The following is a 14,130-nucleotide window of genomic DNA, read 5'->3' on the forward strand; positions in this document are numbered from 1 at the left end:
AGTTGGGCTCTGCGCTGATCGCGTGGAGCCTGCTTGCAATTCTCTGTCCCTCCCCTGCGTGCGTGTACGCACATACGCACATGTACTCTCGCTCTCAAACGTTAAAAAAAGAATTAGGAAAAAATCTCTCCTCCTTAATCTCTCTCTTTCTCATACACACAAAGGCAACTTTAGTGCAGGAAACCAAACACAAATTAATAAAACTTGGGAGAAAAGCTACCGTAAAGACACGTTTATTCCCTCCCCTAGATTAAGGAGTTCCAAAGCCCTGGATGCAGGGAGCCGGGAATACTGGTTACGATCTATATACTGCGTAAGAAATTCACATGGCCCTCATACCAGACACCAACAAAAAGTTCTCATTTTGGAAAAATGGAAGTTTTTTAAGTTCCTCAAAGACTAACCGTTACAAGTTCGTGTTCCTAAAAGCACTCGTACCAAGTTTTGCTTTAGCCAGTTGATACTGAGAAGTCCGAGGGGGAAGAGGTCTTCGATGAGACACTCAACAAAATCTCAGAAATATGCTACTGTGGCTTTTGACGTTTTCTTTTATGAATTTTTAGAACATTCTATAAAAGTAACATAACACGTGATGTTCTATAGTATTTAGCTATAAGTAAAAGTCAGTATGGAGCTTTCCAGAATCACAGCCCTCATGGTGATGTACTAAAAGCCTGGTGAGAAAGGGTCACCCCTTAGTTTCCTGTTGCTACACTCATCTGCACGGGAAGCAGGATCAAATCCATCAACACTGAGTACCCAAGTCCTCTGATAAATGTTCCATAAATAACCTAGGAAAATGCATGATCAGGAGAAGGGCAGAGAGAGAGAGAGAGAGAGAGAGAGAGAGAATCCCAAGCAGACTCCACACTGGCAGTGCAGAGCCTGCTTGATGTGACAAACCAGGCGATCATGACCCTAGCCAATATCCAGAGTCTGATGCTTAACCAACTGAGTCATCCAGGCACCTCTGTTTCATTATTAAAGGAAAGGTTTTGTCTTTCACAACTAGGTAACATAACAAAAAAGGAAAAAAAAGCACATATGGAGAATAAACCACAGTAGACCTCAATTTAAATGCTCCTTTGTTGGGGGCACCGGGGTGGCTCAGTCAGTTAAGCGTCTGACTTTGGCTCAGGTCATGATTTCTCGATTTGTGGGTTCAAGCCCCACGTCAGGCTCAGTGCTGATGCTCAGAGCCTGGTTCTGAGTCTGTGTCTCCCTCTCTCTCTGACCCTCCCTCCCTCATGCTCTGTCTCTGTCTCTTTGCAAAATAAACAAACATTAAAAAAAAATTTTTTTTTAATAAAAAAAATCAATGCTCCTTTATCAGGGCGCCTGAGTGGCTCAGTCGATTAAGTGTCAGGCTTGAGCTTAGGTCATGATCTCATGGTTCATGAGTTCATGCCCTGCACTGGACTCTGCACTGGCAGCCCAGAGCTTGCCTGGGATTCGTTTTCCCTCTATCTCTGCCCCCACACACCCCCCCCAAAAATTTTAATAAATAAATAAATGATCCTTTGTCTGCTCAGAAATGCTCCAGCCAGAAAGAATGGAGGCAGCTAGTCTGCTACTCCGTCCCGTTAGTCTGTAATGAAAATAATCAGTCCAGGAACTGAGAGGCTTTAGAAACTTAAATAGGACTGGACCAAGAAAGCTTCTGCCCGTTGAATCTAATGATTGAAAAATGGGACTTTAAACACAAACACTTCTACCATAATTCGCATCTAATATACTCCTAACTTGTCTGTCTTCTTGGGCACATCATCAACGAGGGAGCTGAACATACACCTACGTCAGGATAAATGAGCAAGTGGTTCACTAGGAGGGTGAACCATCAGAACAGCAAGAGACGCGGCAGGCCGATAACTTGCCTGAAGGCAAGGCAAGACCTGCACCTAAACTCTGCGGACCTTCTCCCTCCGCTGCCCCCTTGAGCCATCCCTAGGTTTCACTCTCCAAGAGAGAAGGCAGTCTTCCTTAGATCCAAACCAAATGTCTTAAACCAGAAGAGCTTGGCTCTGAAGTAAAACTGGCCACAGAATCGGGGTTGACCTCTACTCCCCCAGAGGGATCTTGGATTATTATGCCCTTTTGTCATTTCTTGGCAATTTCGTGAGTGTGCTGCTCACCTGAATAATCTGAAACCGAGCTGGGGGAGGACTATTTGCAGGTCAAGGGACACTTTTTTCCTAACGGCATCAGGGCCCTCTCCTACTTCTCCAGGCTTCCCAAATTCCTAACCAAATCCCCTGCCCAAAAGTAGCGACTAAGGGTTAGCTGATTCTTGCTAAGTAAGGTCTGCCGGGGGAAGTATTTCAGAAGATGAAAAGCAGCAAAACTGAAAAGACTTGAAGACTTTTTTTTTTAACTTCTGGAAGAGTCTTCCCAGACAGAACACATGGGATGTGAACACATCTTCAGACCAGTGAGAAAGTGATCTGTCCACGGAGGAAGAACACAGGTAACGCTCACAAAGGCCCAACAGACTCTCTTCCCACCGTCTGCATCAGTAACGCTGTCTGAGGGGGCAGGAGAGGAGTCTGGCTTCACGGGGAGACTGCCTCCCAAAATGTAACAACGGTCCTCCTTGTGGACCGGAGGGCCTTCCGACCGCTGCATGTCACCCAGTCCACTGTCACCTGATCCCTGCTGCCCGACACACATGTGCCTTTCATTACATGCAGAAGCGGTTCTCTGGCACCTGCTAAGGAAGTGCCAATAAGTACTTCAAAGAGTTAACCTCATTAAAGAAATGATTATAGCTCCTTTCCACACGTAATTGGTAACATGCATGATTTTATACCTGCCTCCTAAATCAGCAGCCACAAGATCACAGAGTTACCAAAGTCTTGCTGAATAAGCACCTCAGTGTAAAATCAAAGTTTGTAAATTAAATGCTGTGTGCCAAGCTAGAAACGCCAGGGCCTTTTACTGAAAAGCTCTCATTAAGAGGAGCAGACACCAGGCTGACTACTGCACACACATTCGTGTGAAGGACTCTCCCTTCTTCCTTCCTTGTGTGTTTCTGGCATTGCTCTCCACGGCGGTGGACGCACGTGTGGCCACATGTGGCCATGTTTGCTAACCTCCCAGTTTCGTGTTTCTTTCCTCTCCACCCAGTGTATGCTGGCTCTTGGGGCAAAGCCAGGTTTCACTCCCCAAGACACGATTTCAAGAAAAATTCCGCTCTATTCTAAAACCAATTACAGAACCAGAAATGTGGACTTCAGAGAGACTCACCATGAATGTCGCCTTCTCCCTGGAAAAGAACAGAAATTAAAATTTTACTTCAGATTTTAGTTTTGTAACAAATAAAGCAGTCACAGTCCTGAGAGGATACTATCTATCTAAACCAAAGGTTCATTTTGATGCAGTCATGTTCAGGGTCGGGCTGCAACACGATTACATCACAACCTTCATACTTGCTTTGGGACAATGCTACACTAAACTGCTGCGTGACAAATTGCCCCAGTGCCAGCAATACCCAACACACCAAAAAAAAAACCCCTTAACATTTAGGCTGATGGCCTAACATCAATTAGCATTTCAGAGGATCCTTACTCAGAATGCGAAACTGGTAAGGTTTTCATCTTTCCATGCTCCCCCTCCTTTCTCCTTCTCTGGCTGCTGAGGGGCCGCTGTAAATTCCAAAGTCCATGACAGGTGTTTCCACACCCGGACAGCTGAGGCCTCTGTGTGCTCTGAGGCCCTACTCGCGCCTCCCCACCAGGTTTCCAGGCACCTGCCCGGAGACGCCACGGATGGCAGCGCCCGGGCTGCGGTCTCCTGGAGTTCGGCTCACAACCGCGGGCACCGTTTGCCAACAACGAAAACACAAGTCTCTGACCTCAGAAACACTCCCACACACCACTTAGGTAAGAAGCGTGATCCAGGAGTTCCCAAAATCGACCGCGAAAGGAGAGAGACGAACCCAACTGGTACGAGAGGCATCTGGACAGACCCGGATCGTGTCACCTCGCTTTTCTGACTTTTACTCTTTAGCGACCTTCCAGCACCAGTGTGGCCTCAGTCCCATCCCTGATCCGCTCTAGGTAAGGTGCCAGCGGCAGACCCGAAGCTCTTATTACAACGGGCAGGACGTGAGCTTCCAAACGGGATTAACCTCAAAACCTTGCCTTTCCCCTGTGCTGTCGCACTGACCTTCAGATCTAAGAAGTCTCCAGAGTTCGCTTCAGAGGAGTTCCTTCTCTGGGGTCCAGAGGACTCAGAGTCCTCTCTGCCACCGCTAGGCTTGGCACCTGAGTCAAAACATACTTTCTTGAGGACGATGACAGAAAGACCGAAAGCAAAACACTTCTGTCGTGAATGATGTTCGTGTGAGTCTTGTGTCACAAAATGAGCACCCAGGTTAAGTGAGAGCCTAAAAATTCTACAGAGGGACCAAATAACGCAATTCGACCTCAGCCCCTATTCTGACCCCTCCCCCAGGCTCAGGGTCTCCCTTTTCTTAGTCCCAGGCTTTCCCCCACTGACAAGATTTAACTGTCGGTCTCATTATGGTTGGGCCAGAGCCGGCTCCTCAGCCCAAAACCAAGTGTAGATGTTCATCATGCCGCACCTGTGCCTGGGGTCAGTGGTCACGGGTTTACGCAGTACCTGCCGACTTGGCCCATGACGGGGGGTTCTCCTCAGGTGTCCCGAAGATGCTAGAGGCCATTTTGTTCCTCCTCACGGGTTGTTCTGTTGGTTCATCAAAGCCTAATGAAAAGTTGGATCCACCACCTGGAGGCCGCAAAACCCTTGGAGGAACGGCAGAGACACATCCACTTCAGAACATACCAGAACATTTCTCAAATACCTTTCAAATTCATTTCCCTCACCCATTCCTTCCTCCTACCCACCCCCCACCCCCGCCATGAGAGAGCTGGTGATGGGAAAAGGGAACTGATTCTGTTGTGGTATAAAGTCAACACCGGATCACATCAGTCAGAATGGCTAGTAGCAGACAGACAAGAAACGATAACACTGACAAGGAGCTAGGGAGAGAGAACACTGCACTGGTGGTGAGGTGCACACTGGTGCAGCCCCTGTGGAGAACAGGACGGAGGCTCCTGAAAAAATTAATAATTGAAATACCGTATGATCCAGTAATCCTACTTCTGGATATCTACCCCAAAAACACTAATGTGGAAAGATACATATGCCCCTACGTTCACTGCACCTTATTAACAATGGCCAAGATCCGGAGGCAACCTGTCAACCGATAGCTGGACGGATAAAGAAAATCGATACTACTCATCCATAAAGATGAATGAAACCCTGCCATTTCAGACAACATGGCTGGATGTAGGGGGTGTGGTGCTAAATGAAGTAAGTCAGAAACAGTCAAATCCTGCATGATTTCACCTACATGTGGAATCCAAAAAACAAACCATATGAACAAACCAACAAACAAAACAGAAATAGGGGCGCCTGGGTAGCTTAGTGTATTGTGTCGACTTCAGCTCAGGTCATGATCTCATGATTCGTGAGTTTGAGCCCCGAATTGGGCTCTGTGCTCTGTGCCAACAGCACTGAGCCTGCTTTGGATTCTCTGTCTCCCTCTCTCTGCCTCTCCCCTACATGTGTTCTCCCCCCACCTCTATCTCTCCCTCCCTCCCAAAAATAAATCAAACATTTGGAAAACAGACACAGGGGCGCCTGGGTGGCTCAGTTGGTTAAGCGTCTGGCTTTGGCTCAGGTTGTGATCTCATGGTTCATGGGTTCGAGCCCCGCGTCAGGCTCTGTGCTGACAGCTACCTCAGAGCCTGGAGCCTATCTTCGGATTCTGTGTTTCCCTCTCTCTCTGGCCCTCCCCTGCTCACACTGTCTGTCTCTCAAAAATAAAACATTTTTAAAAATTTAAAAAAAAAAAAAAAAAAAGGAAAACATACACAGAATCACAAACGCAGAGAACAAACTCCCTTGCCAAAAGGGAGGCAGGTGGGAGGGTGGATGAACCAGGTAAAGGGGAAAAAAGTACAAATTTCCATTTAAGAAATAAATAAGTCATGGGGCTGAGAAGGACAGCATAGGGAATGCAGTCAATAATATAATAAACTTGTATGGGGACTACATTTATCGTGGTGAGCATTTTATAAATGCATAGAATTCTCGAATCACTATGTTGTGCACCTGAGACTAATATTATTCTCAACAACAACAAAAACTTAGAAGTTTTAAAAAATTCAACACTGGATGTTAAGATACAAAATGCTGTTTTATAATACAGGGGCCCCTGGGCGGCTCAGCTATGAAGCGTCCAACTTCAGATCAGGTCATAATCTTGCAGTCCGAGAGTCCCAGCCCCGCATCGGACTCTGGGTGGACAGTTCTGAGCTTGGACCCTGCTTTGGATTCTGTGTCTCCCTCTCTCTGCCCCTCCCCCACTCATACTCTGTCTCTTTCTTCCTCAAAAATAAACATTAAAAAATTATAATATTTGTAGTAAGGTCATCTGATCTGCAAGGCAGCTGAGAAAGCCTGAAAGTTATCACAAGTAACTGCTGTCCCCTGTTACATAAGGGCAGGAGACCTAAGGGACCTTGCCTAAGAGTCTCAGCTGGATGCATTTGCAAAAAAGATTAGGAGCATATCTTGTTATTTATCAGAAAGCATTTCCATTTTTATTTTCAGCAAAATTAAAAATAGAAGACTGTACATATAAAAGTTAAGTTGACCAATTGCGAAGCCAAGGAAAGCGATTCTAGGCTCCTCTCTCAGCATCGCCAGCGAACCCGGTTTACACACTCGCACCGCGGTATTCTCACTAATCAACATGAACACTGGCCACAAGGAGGAAGTCCGAGTGAGAAACTGGCATGTTTGATACCAGGCACCTCTGGACATCCGTAGCTTTGGGCTCCGCAAGAAAACTCAGCACTTGTCTGTTTCGAAAGCTTCCTGCCTTGGGTTGACCAACGTGTCCCATCCCTGGAAGAACTCAATTTAACTTGTCCCGTCACTGCTCAAAGCATAGAAAACAGAGATGGTTTTTCGGAAGAAAAGATTTTCTACTTACTGATTCAATTCTATTATCAGGAAGAGAGGTAGTCTGGTTTTCTAGTAAGTCAGTTTGAGAAATATTTTTCTAGGAGGATGTCCATTTCAACCAAGTTTCCAAATAACAGTTGTCATTTGCAAACACAGCTCCTTATATTAGAAACGAAAAAGGAAACATATGGGAAGGGGGTGGGGAGAAGGAAACAAACCACAAGAAACTTAGTGACCGGGAACTGTGGGTTGACAGAGGGAGGTGGTGGGAGATGGGCTTTGTGGATGGTGGCACTAAGGAGGACACTTGTCCTGAGCACTGGGTGTGGTATGTAAGTGATGAATCAATGAATTCTACTCCTGAAATCAATACCACACTGCATGTTAACTAAAATTTAAACTTTAAAAAAAAATTTTTAACCTTTATTTTTGAGAGAGACACACAGAGCGTGAGCTGGGGAGGGGCAGAGAGAGAGAGGGAGACACAGAATCTGAAGCAGGCTCCAGGCTCTGAGCTGTCAGCACAGAGCCAGAAACGGGGCTCAAACCCACAAACTGCAAGATCATGACCTGAGCCAAAGTCAGCTGCCTAACCGACTGAGCCACCCAGGCGCCCCTAAACTTTTTTAAAAAGTGAAAAAAATAAAGGAAAAATTAAACACGGCATAAACGCCTTCCTGAGCACCTGTCTAAAGGCATTCCAAAGTTTTTGTTTATTTAAATAATTTTGAGAAAGACCAAGAGAGCAAACAGGGAAGGGGGGAAGGGAGGGAGAGAAGGGATGGGGGGGAAGGGGGGGAGAGATAGAGAGAGAATGAATGTATGAATCCCAGGGCAGGCTCTATGCTGTCAGCACAAAGCCCGATGTGGGGCTCGAACCCACAAACTGTGGCTCATGACCCGAGCCGAAACCAAGAGTCAGATGCTTAACTGACTGAGCCACCCAGGTGCTACTCCAAGTTTTGTTTTTTCTTAACTATTGTTGCATTCTAATATTTTCTCCTTTCCATTATTTTCTTCTGTGACCCATACATTATTTACAAGTACATCTACCAGTTTCCAAACAGGGGTCTTTCTGGCTTATTAATTTCTAGCTTTTAATTACAACGCAGACAATAGTCTGTAGGACATGAACCCTTTGAAATTTGATGAGATGTAGTTAATTCTATAAATCTATATATGCTTGGAAAGAACGTATGTTTTATGTGTCTTCTAGGATCAAGCTTGTTAAGGAGTTGTTCCAATCTGATTTTTAAGTATGTTAAAAAAAAATGTTTTAATGTTTTTATTTTTGAGAGAAAGAGTGTGAGTGGGGGAGGGGCAGAGAGAGGGAGACACAGAATCCGAAGCAGGCTCCAGGCTCTGAGCTGTCGGCACAGAGCCCGACGCGGGGCTCAAATCCATGAACCCTGAGATCATGACCTGAGGCTGTCTAACTGACTGAGCCCCCCACATGCCCTCTTTTACTTATTTTTAAGAGCATTTCATATACTAGTGATATGATCCTTTGTCAAATATTATGTGTATTTTTGTCAAGTTTAATTCGTCCATCTTTTCATGGTTTCTGGCTTTCATCTTGTATTTAGAAAGAAACCCCTTTTCTTCAAGACTAGGATCACCTTCATACAAACTTCTGTTTGTACAAATTTTCTTTTATATATATATATATTTTTTTTTTTAATGTTTTATTTATTTTTGATACAGAGAGACAGAGCATGAGAGGGGGAGGAGCAGAGAGAGAAAGAGACATAGAACTGGAAGCAGGCTCCAGGCTCCGAGCTAGCTGTCAGCACAGAGCCCGACACGGGGCTCGAACCCATGAACGTGAGATCTGACCTGAGCCGAAGTCGGAGGCTTAACCGACTGAGCCACCCAGGCGCCCCTGTTTATTTATTTTTGACAGCGAGCGAGCAAGCACGCAGGCATCCACGCATGCTCACCAGTGGGGGAGGGGCAGAGAGGGGGAGACCAAGGACCCAAACCAGGATCTGCGCTGACAGCAGAGAGCCTGATTCGGGTTCCCACTCATGAACCTCGAAGTTATGACATGAGCCAGTGTCAGATGCTGAACCGACTAAGCCACCCTGGCACCCCTGTACAAACTTTCTAAAGGACATTTTGATAATGTGTCAACTGTTTGCTTTTTATATGAATCCTACTTCCAAAAATGACTCTAATAAGAAAACCAGATGTATATATATATATATAATGTGTATGTATGTATGTATATATATATATATATATATATGTATATATATATATATGTAAAATCTAGATACTCCATTAAAAATATTCATCTACAGGGGCACCTGTAGGGTTAAGCATCTGACTTCGGCTCAGGTCATGATCTCATGGTGTGTGGGTTCGAGCCCCACATTGAGCTCTGTGCTGACAGCTCAGAGAGTGGAGCCTGCTTTGGATTCTGTGTCTCATTCTCTCTCTGCCCCTCCTCCACTCACACAGTTTCTCAAACCTAAATAAATGTTAAAAAAAATTTTTTCTTTAATGTCCATCTACAAATAAAAATGAGAATACCCTAACTGGCCATTAGCAGGGGCTTAGTTATCAAAGCATGTCCATACAACAGAAAGCTGTATACATCGGAGTTACCTTCAGTAGTGGATGTGAGAAGTTATCCAAAACAGTGATTGAAAAACATTAGAAGACAAACATAAGCCCAGTGACGTGTACAGAGAGAAATTTATCTGGCTGCGTGATCTTAGGTAAATTGCTTAACTTCTGTTTTGCTTCTCTCTTCTAATGTTCTTTTGTTTTTGTTTTTAAAAGACCGAGAGAGAGAGTTTTTTAGAGGAGAGGGGCACAGAAAGAGGGAGAGAGAGAATTTTAAGCAGAGCCTAATACAGACGTGATCCCACAACCCTGAGATCATGACCTGAGCTGAAATCAAGAGTCAGATGCTCAACCGACTGAGCCACCCAGTTGCCTCTGCTTTTCTCTTCTATAAAAAGAGGTTAGGGGTAACTGCTTCATAAGACTGTTCTAAGGATATCCAATATCCTGTGCTTAGAACATAGCCCTTGTGGCTATTAGCATCACAACTAGACCCAAATGCCTGAAGGTACATATGCCACAATAGTATCCAGGGTTTGTGCTGTCAGATTTCAGGTGAATTTCAATGTCCTTTTTTATACTTCATATTTTTCTGTATTGCCACTAATCTAAAATTCTTCCAAAGACTCCTTTTGGGTTCCAGAATTCCCTGACAATCTTCCTTTCGACAGCACTGCTTTTGCCCCTGGCCACTGTATGTGGTCATTTGTGGACATCGGGTCCCCTTGGATCTTTCAGCAGATATCTGGCCCCTCTGCTCCCTCGGGTGCAGCTAACCCCTGGCCTGGACACCCTCTACCGTGTCCCCACTACCCACAAGCCAGCAGATACAAGGCAATGTGACAAACTATCCACACAGGCTTTCAACCTTACCAATTATCTAGTTCTTACCATCTCCTTCACCAGTCCAGTCGGGTCACTTTCTTCACTGTTCCCCAGAACAGTTCTGGTTTATCTCCACTTTGGGCTATTCCCTCCCATCTTTACTCCTGCCTAGAGCACTGTCCACCCTTTCCTCCAGCATTCCTCAAAACCTAGCCCATCTCTTAAACCTCCACCTCCTCCATAAAGCGGACTAGTAGCTCTCCACAGGCTCAAAGGACATCAGGTAGAACACAGAGGAAAGGATAGTGGATCCTCTCCTTCGGTGCAAAGTGCCCAAAAGTAAGTATTTTTGGCCTGTGGATCATGTGGTCTTTTGCAACAACTGGGCTCTGTCATGTGGCACAGAGGCAGCCACAGACAACATGCAAACAGCTCTGTTCCAATAAAACTTTATTTATAGACACCGGAATTTGACCTTCCTATAATTTCTACAAGTCATGAAATGAATCTTTTTTTGCAACCATTTATAAATGTAAAAATCAGGTGCCCACTGCGTTTAGCCCTTGGGTGACTGCTGGGCTCTGTTCCGTCTAGTCCAGCAGCCTCATTTTTAAGAGCACAAAGCCAAGCCCTGAGAGCCTCTGAAGAAACTGTTCTACGTTAACTGACAGGGACAAGGACCAGAGCCCAAGTCTTCAGCCCCTGGCCAGCACAGAAGTGCTCAACGTGCTAAAATACAGGAGACACACAAGGCCATTTTCTCTTTCATTTTCCTACACATCTATGTATGTAGCTGGTGTTTTGATTAGTTTGCGTGTTTTCCAATCCGACTGTCTTACATTTCTTCTCTATGTCCTCTAGCATCCTGTCCTCCCCTGGATCCCAAATTTGTGTCTGTCCACAGTAAAATTCAATATGGAAATTACACTAAATAAAAATGTCATGATTCTCCCCATAGGGCGGGGGGGGGGGGGGGGGGGTAGGAGACCCATTGTGCTTTTGGTAACATGTAAAATATTTATAATCCTACTTTTTTTTTTCAAGTTTTAGATGTTAAATATCCACTTGGATTAAATTCATTATATGAATTAAGAGTAATCAGGCATACGTTATATAAAGTTGATAATTTTAGGTTTGCTTAATTAAATGGTTTAAATCATAATTAAAGCTATGTTATAAATTCTTAATAGGCTTTCTCTGATGGTAAAGTTTTAAACCACCAGGTTTTGATCCTTTGTTTGTCCCCAAGTCAACACAAAACACTTGAAATAAAATCAAAATTCACTTGCTTCCTTGTCATCCCCTTTACTCCGTAGAGACTAGAACGATATTTTTTCCCCTTTACCATCATAATTAAACCCTCATGAATTATTTGAGCCAGAATAAAATCTCCAGGACCCTAATGGTCTGGGAAGTATTTTTTTGGCCTTATAAAAAGAAAAAAAGGCACTGGTGCCCAAACACCAGCTTAAAACCAAAGTCAAAGCTCTGAGCGGCCAACTTTTGGAAGGTCTGTGTTCCTCCAGCAAGAGCAGGTAATAGCTGCTCCGATGACGTCACTGCTGTAGAGCCATTTGGAACAGTGAGACGGCCCCAAACAAAGGATTTGGTTCCTGAGAAAGAAATTATTTCAGTCTTATTTTTTTAAGTTTCTCCTGCTCTTTCTGAGCCCCAGGATAACCAAACCAGGAATACCTACCCGAGACTCACCAAAAATGGGCCCATGTACTGTGGACAGCAATTAAAAAAAAAAAAAAAAAAAAAATCACTCTTTTTCTTTCTTCTTTCTCTAAATGCCGGAGTTCCCATGTGATCTTTGCAGATCATCCCCTCCCAGACTAAATTCATAATGTGCTTATGGAGCCAGAAGAATGTGACCGCAGAAACAAGTGAAGGAAAATTCGGTGAGATTACAGAGGAAGGAGAGATAGGAAGTAAATAAAAGAACAAAGCTCCGGTCCCGGGATCACAATATTGGAGGGAAATTGATGACAAAAGGTGAATGAAAGCATTTATTCTGCAGAACCCAAAACCATTTCGATCTCACATTTCGAATAAACACATCAAAAAACTGGCATGAGGATTCCTTTGAGCTGGTTACCGAAATTCTTTATGAAGCGCTAAACTACACCCAACCCCAAAAGATAAAACCTGATTTTTTTTTTTTTTTTTTTTTACAAAATGTACACATCTTCACTTTCCAGCCACCGCAGTCTGACCAGCAGAAAGTTGACCACATGGCACAAAAAGAAAAACGGAGGTTCAGCGTGTTCCAGTGTCCTCTGAAGAAAAATGATCTGATTGCAAGGATGACAACAGAAGAGGGAGTGACCAGGATTTTTGTAGGGCTGTCCTACTCAATGGCCCTAACCTGCCAGGGCTCACTCATTTAGTTTTTTAAATCTTCCCCACTTTTCTACATCGTGTTAGGGAAGAAAGGAAGGAGTTGAAAAGGGATGTCATTTCCAAGCTCCCGCCTCAGCCTCGCTGCTCAGGCCAGCTTTTTGTCCCCAAGTTCCAACCCCAGGGAGGCACTGCTATTTCACGGCTGTCTTCTTAGCCCCACAAAATGGCTCCCTTTGTGCCACTTGCCCAGGACCCCCAGGCTGGACGCGCACGACTGCAGGTCGTGATCAAGGAAGAATAGATGCCTAGAAAAAGTGAAGCCTCAGCTTCCGACAAGGCCTGAGCAGGATCCCAGAGACGCCTGTAACCCGTCTTAAAAGAGAACACTGCAATTCGCCGAGACAATGTGGACACCTTCCACCGGTTCCAACCCCTTCCACCAAGTCGGGCCAGGGCTTGGAAAAGGATCCCAGGGCCAACACCCAGTACCCTCTTCCCCTAATGCAGTAGCCAGCATGGCCAGAAAGGCCCTGGCTTCCCAGGTGCAGATAGTACGGAAGAGACAATGGATGTCTCCGGCCCCGCCCAAGAACAGGAAACCTCCAGCTCGGGAGCCCGGGCCAGGGAAGAACTCGTTTGACAAACGTCAAAGGGGGAAGGGAAGGAGGTGGGATGCAAAGACCGAGGTCCGAAGGTTTGAGCGCAGAAAACCCGCTCGGACAGGCTCGGCCCCCCCCCACCCCTTTCGCGTTCGGAGGTGGGCGCGGGAGGGGATGGAGCAAGGGTCTTTCCTTTGTTAGCAGAGGGGAAGCACTTCGCCGAGGGCTGACGGTTGGGCCCGTCCAGGACCCGACCCATCGCTGGTCGCGATGACCAGCCCCGCCCGACCACAAATGCCACCTGGCGGGCGGGCCCCAGCGGGTAGGAGCCCACAAGACTGGATCGCCGCGGCCGGAGGGGGGTGACCGCCGGGCGAGGGACCGCCACCTGCCCGGGGCCAGAGGCAAGAGCGCGTGGCCAGAGGTGGGACAATGGGGCCTGACCGGGACGCCCCGGGGGCTGCCCGGGCACGTGGGGGCCAAGACCACCGCCCTGGGGCTGGGCCAGCCGCACCGCAAAGGGAAGGAAACGAACCCTCTCCGCATGGCCTGACTACCGAAAACCCGCAGCACTGCGAGGACGAGCGGCCCGGGTCCTCTCCCAACGACCGACCCCTCGCTCCAGGGGAGGAATGAATGGGAAGGAGCGGGAGTCGGGCGGGGCCGGCGCGCCGGGCTCGCCGGACGGCACAAAGACGGAGCAGACGGCCGAGTCCCGCCGCCCGGCCGGGCACGAGCGAGACGCCCAGGGGACGTTACCGCCAACGACCCGCTGCCCGGCCCCCGCGGCCCC

General features: G+C 46.4%; 1 protein-coding gene across 3 annotated transcripts in view; it reads right to left on the bottom strand.

Annotated features, from left to right (window-relative positions):
• JPT1 (Jupiter microtubule associated homolog 1) overlaps positions 1 to 14,130 on the bottom strand; it is a 16,977-nt gene that overhangs the window by 2,500 nt on the left and 347 nt on the right. The window contains exons 1-4 of one of the 3 annotated variants that reach the window (XM_029928396.1): positions 13,873 to 14,054; positions 4,621 to 4,763; positions 4,165 to 4,262; positions 3,244 to 3,262 (exon numbers count right to left, since the gene is read on the bottom strand). In XM_029928396.1, the coding sequence (XP_029784256.1) occupies positions 3,244 to 3,262; positions 4,165 to 4,262; positions 4,621 to 4,763; positions 13,873 to 13,883 (271 nt within the window). In that variant the 5' untranslated portion in view covers positions 13,884 to 14,054. Of the gene's footprint in view, positions 1 to 3,243; positions 3,263 to 4,164; positions 4,263 to 4,620; positions 4,764 to 12,102; positions 12,121 to 13,872; positions 14,055 to 14,130 lie in introns of those variants that run through there. The other 2 variants (XM_029928395.1, XM_029928394.1) reach the window with 2 other exon arrangements.

Source organism: Suricata suricatta, chromosome 17, assembly GCF_006229205.1.
Source record: "Suricata suricatta isolate VVHF042 chromosome 17, meerkat_22Aug2017_6uvM2_HiC, whole genome shotgun sequence".
Classification (NCBI taxonomy): domain Eukaryota; kingdom Metazoa; phylum Chordata; class Mammalia; order Carnivora; family Herpestidae; genus Suricata; species Suricata suricatta.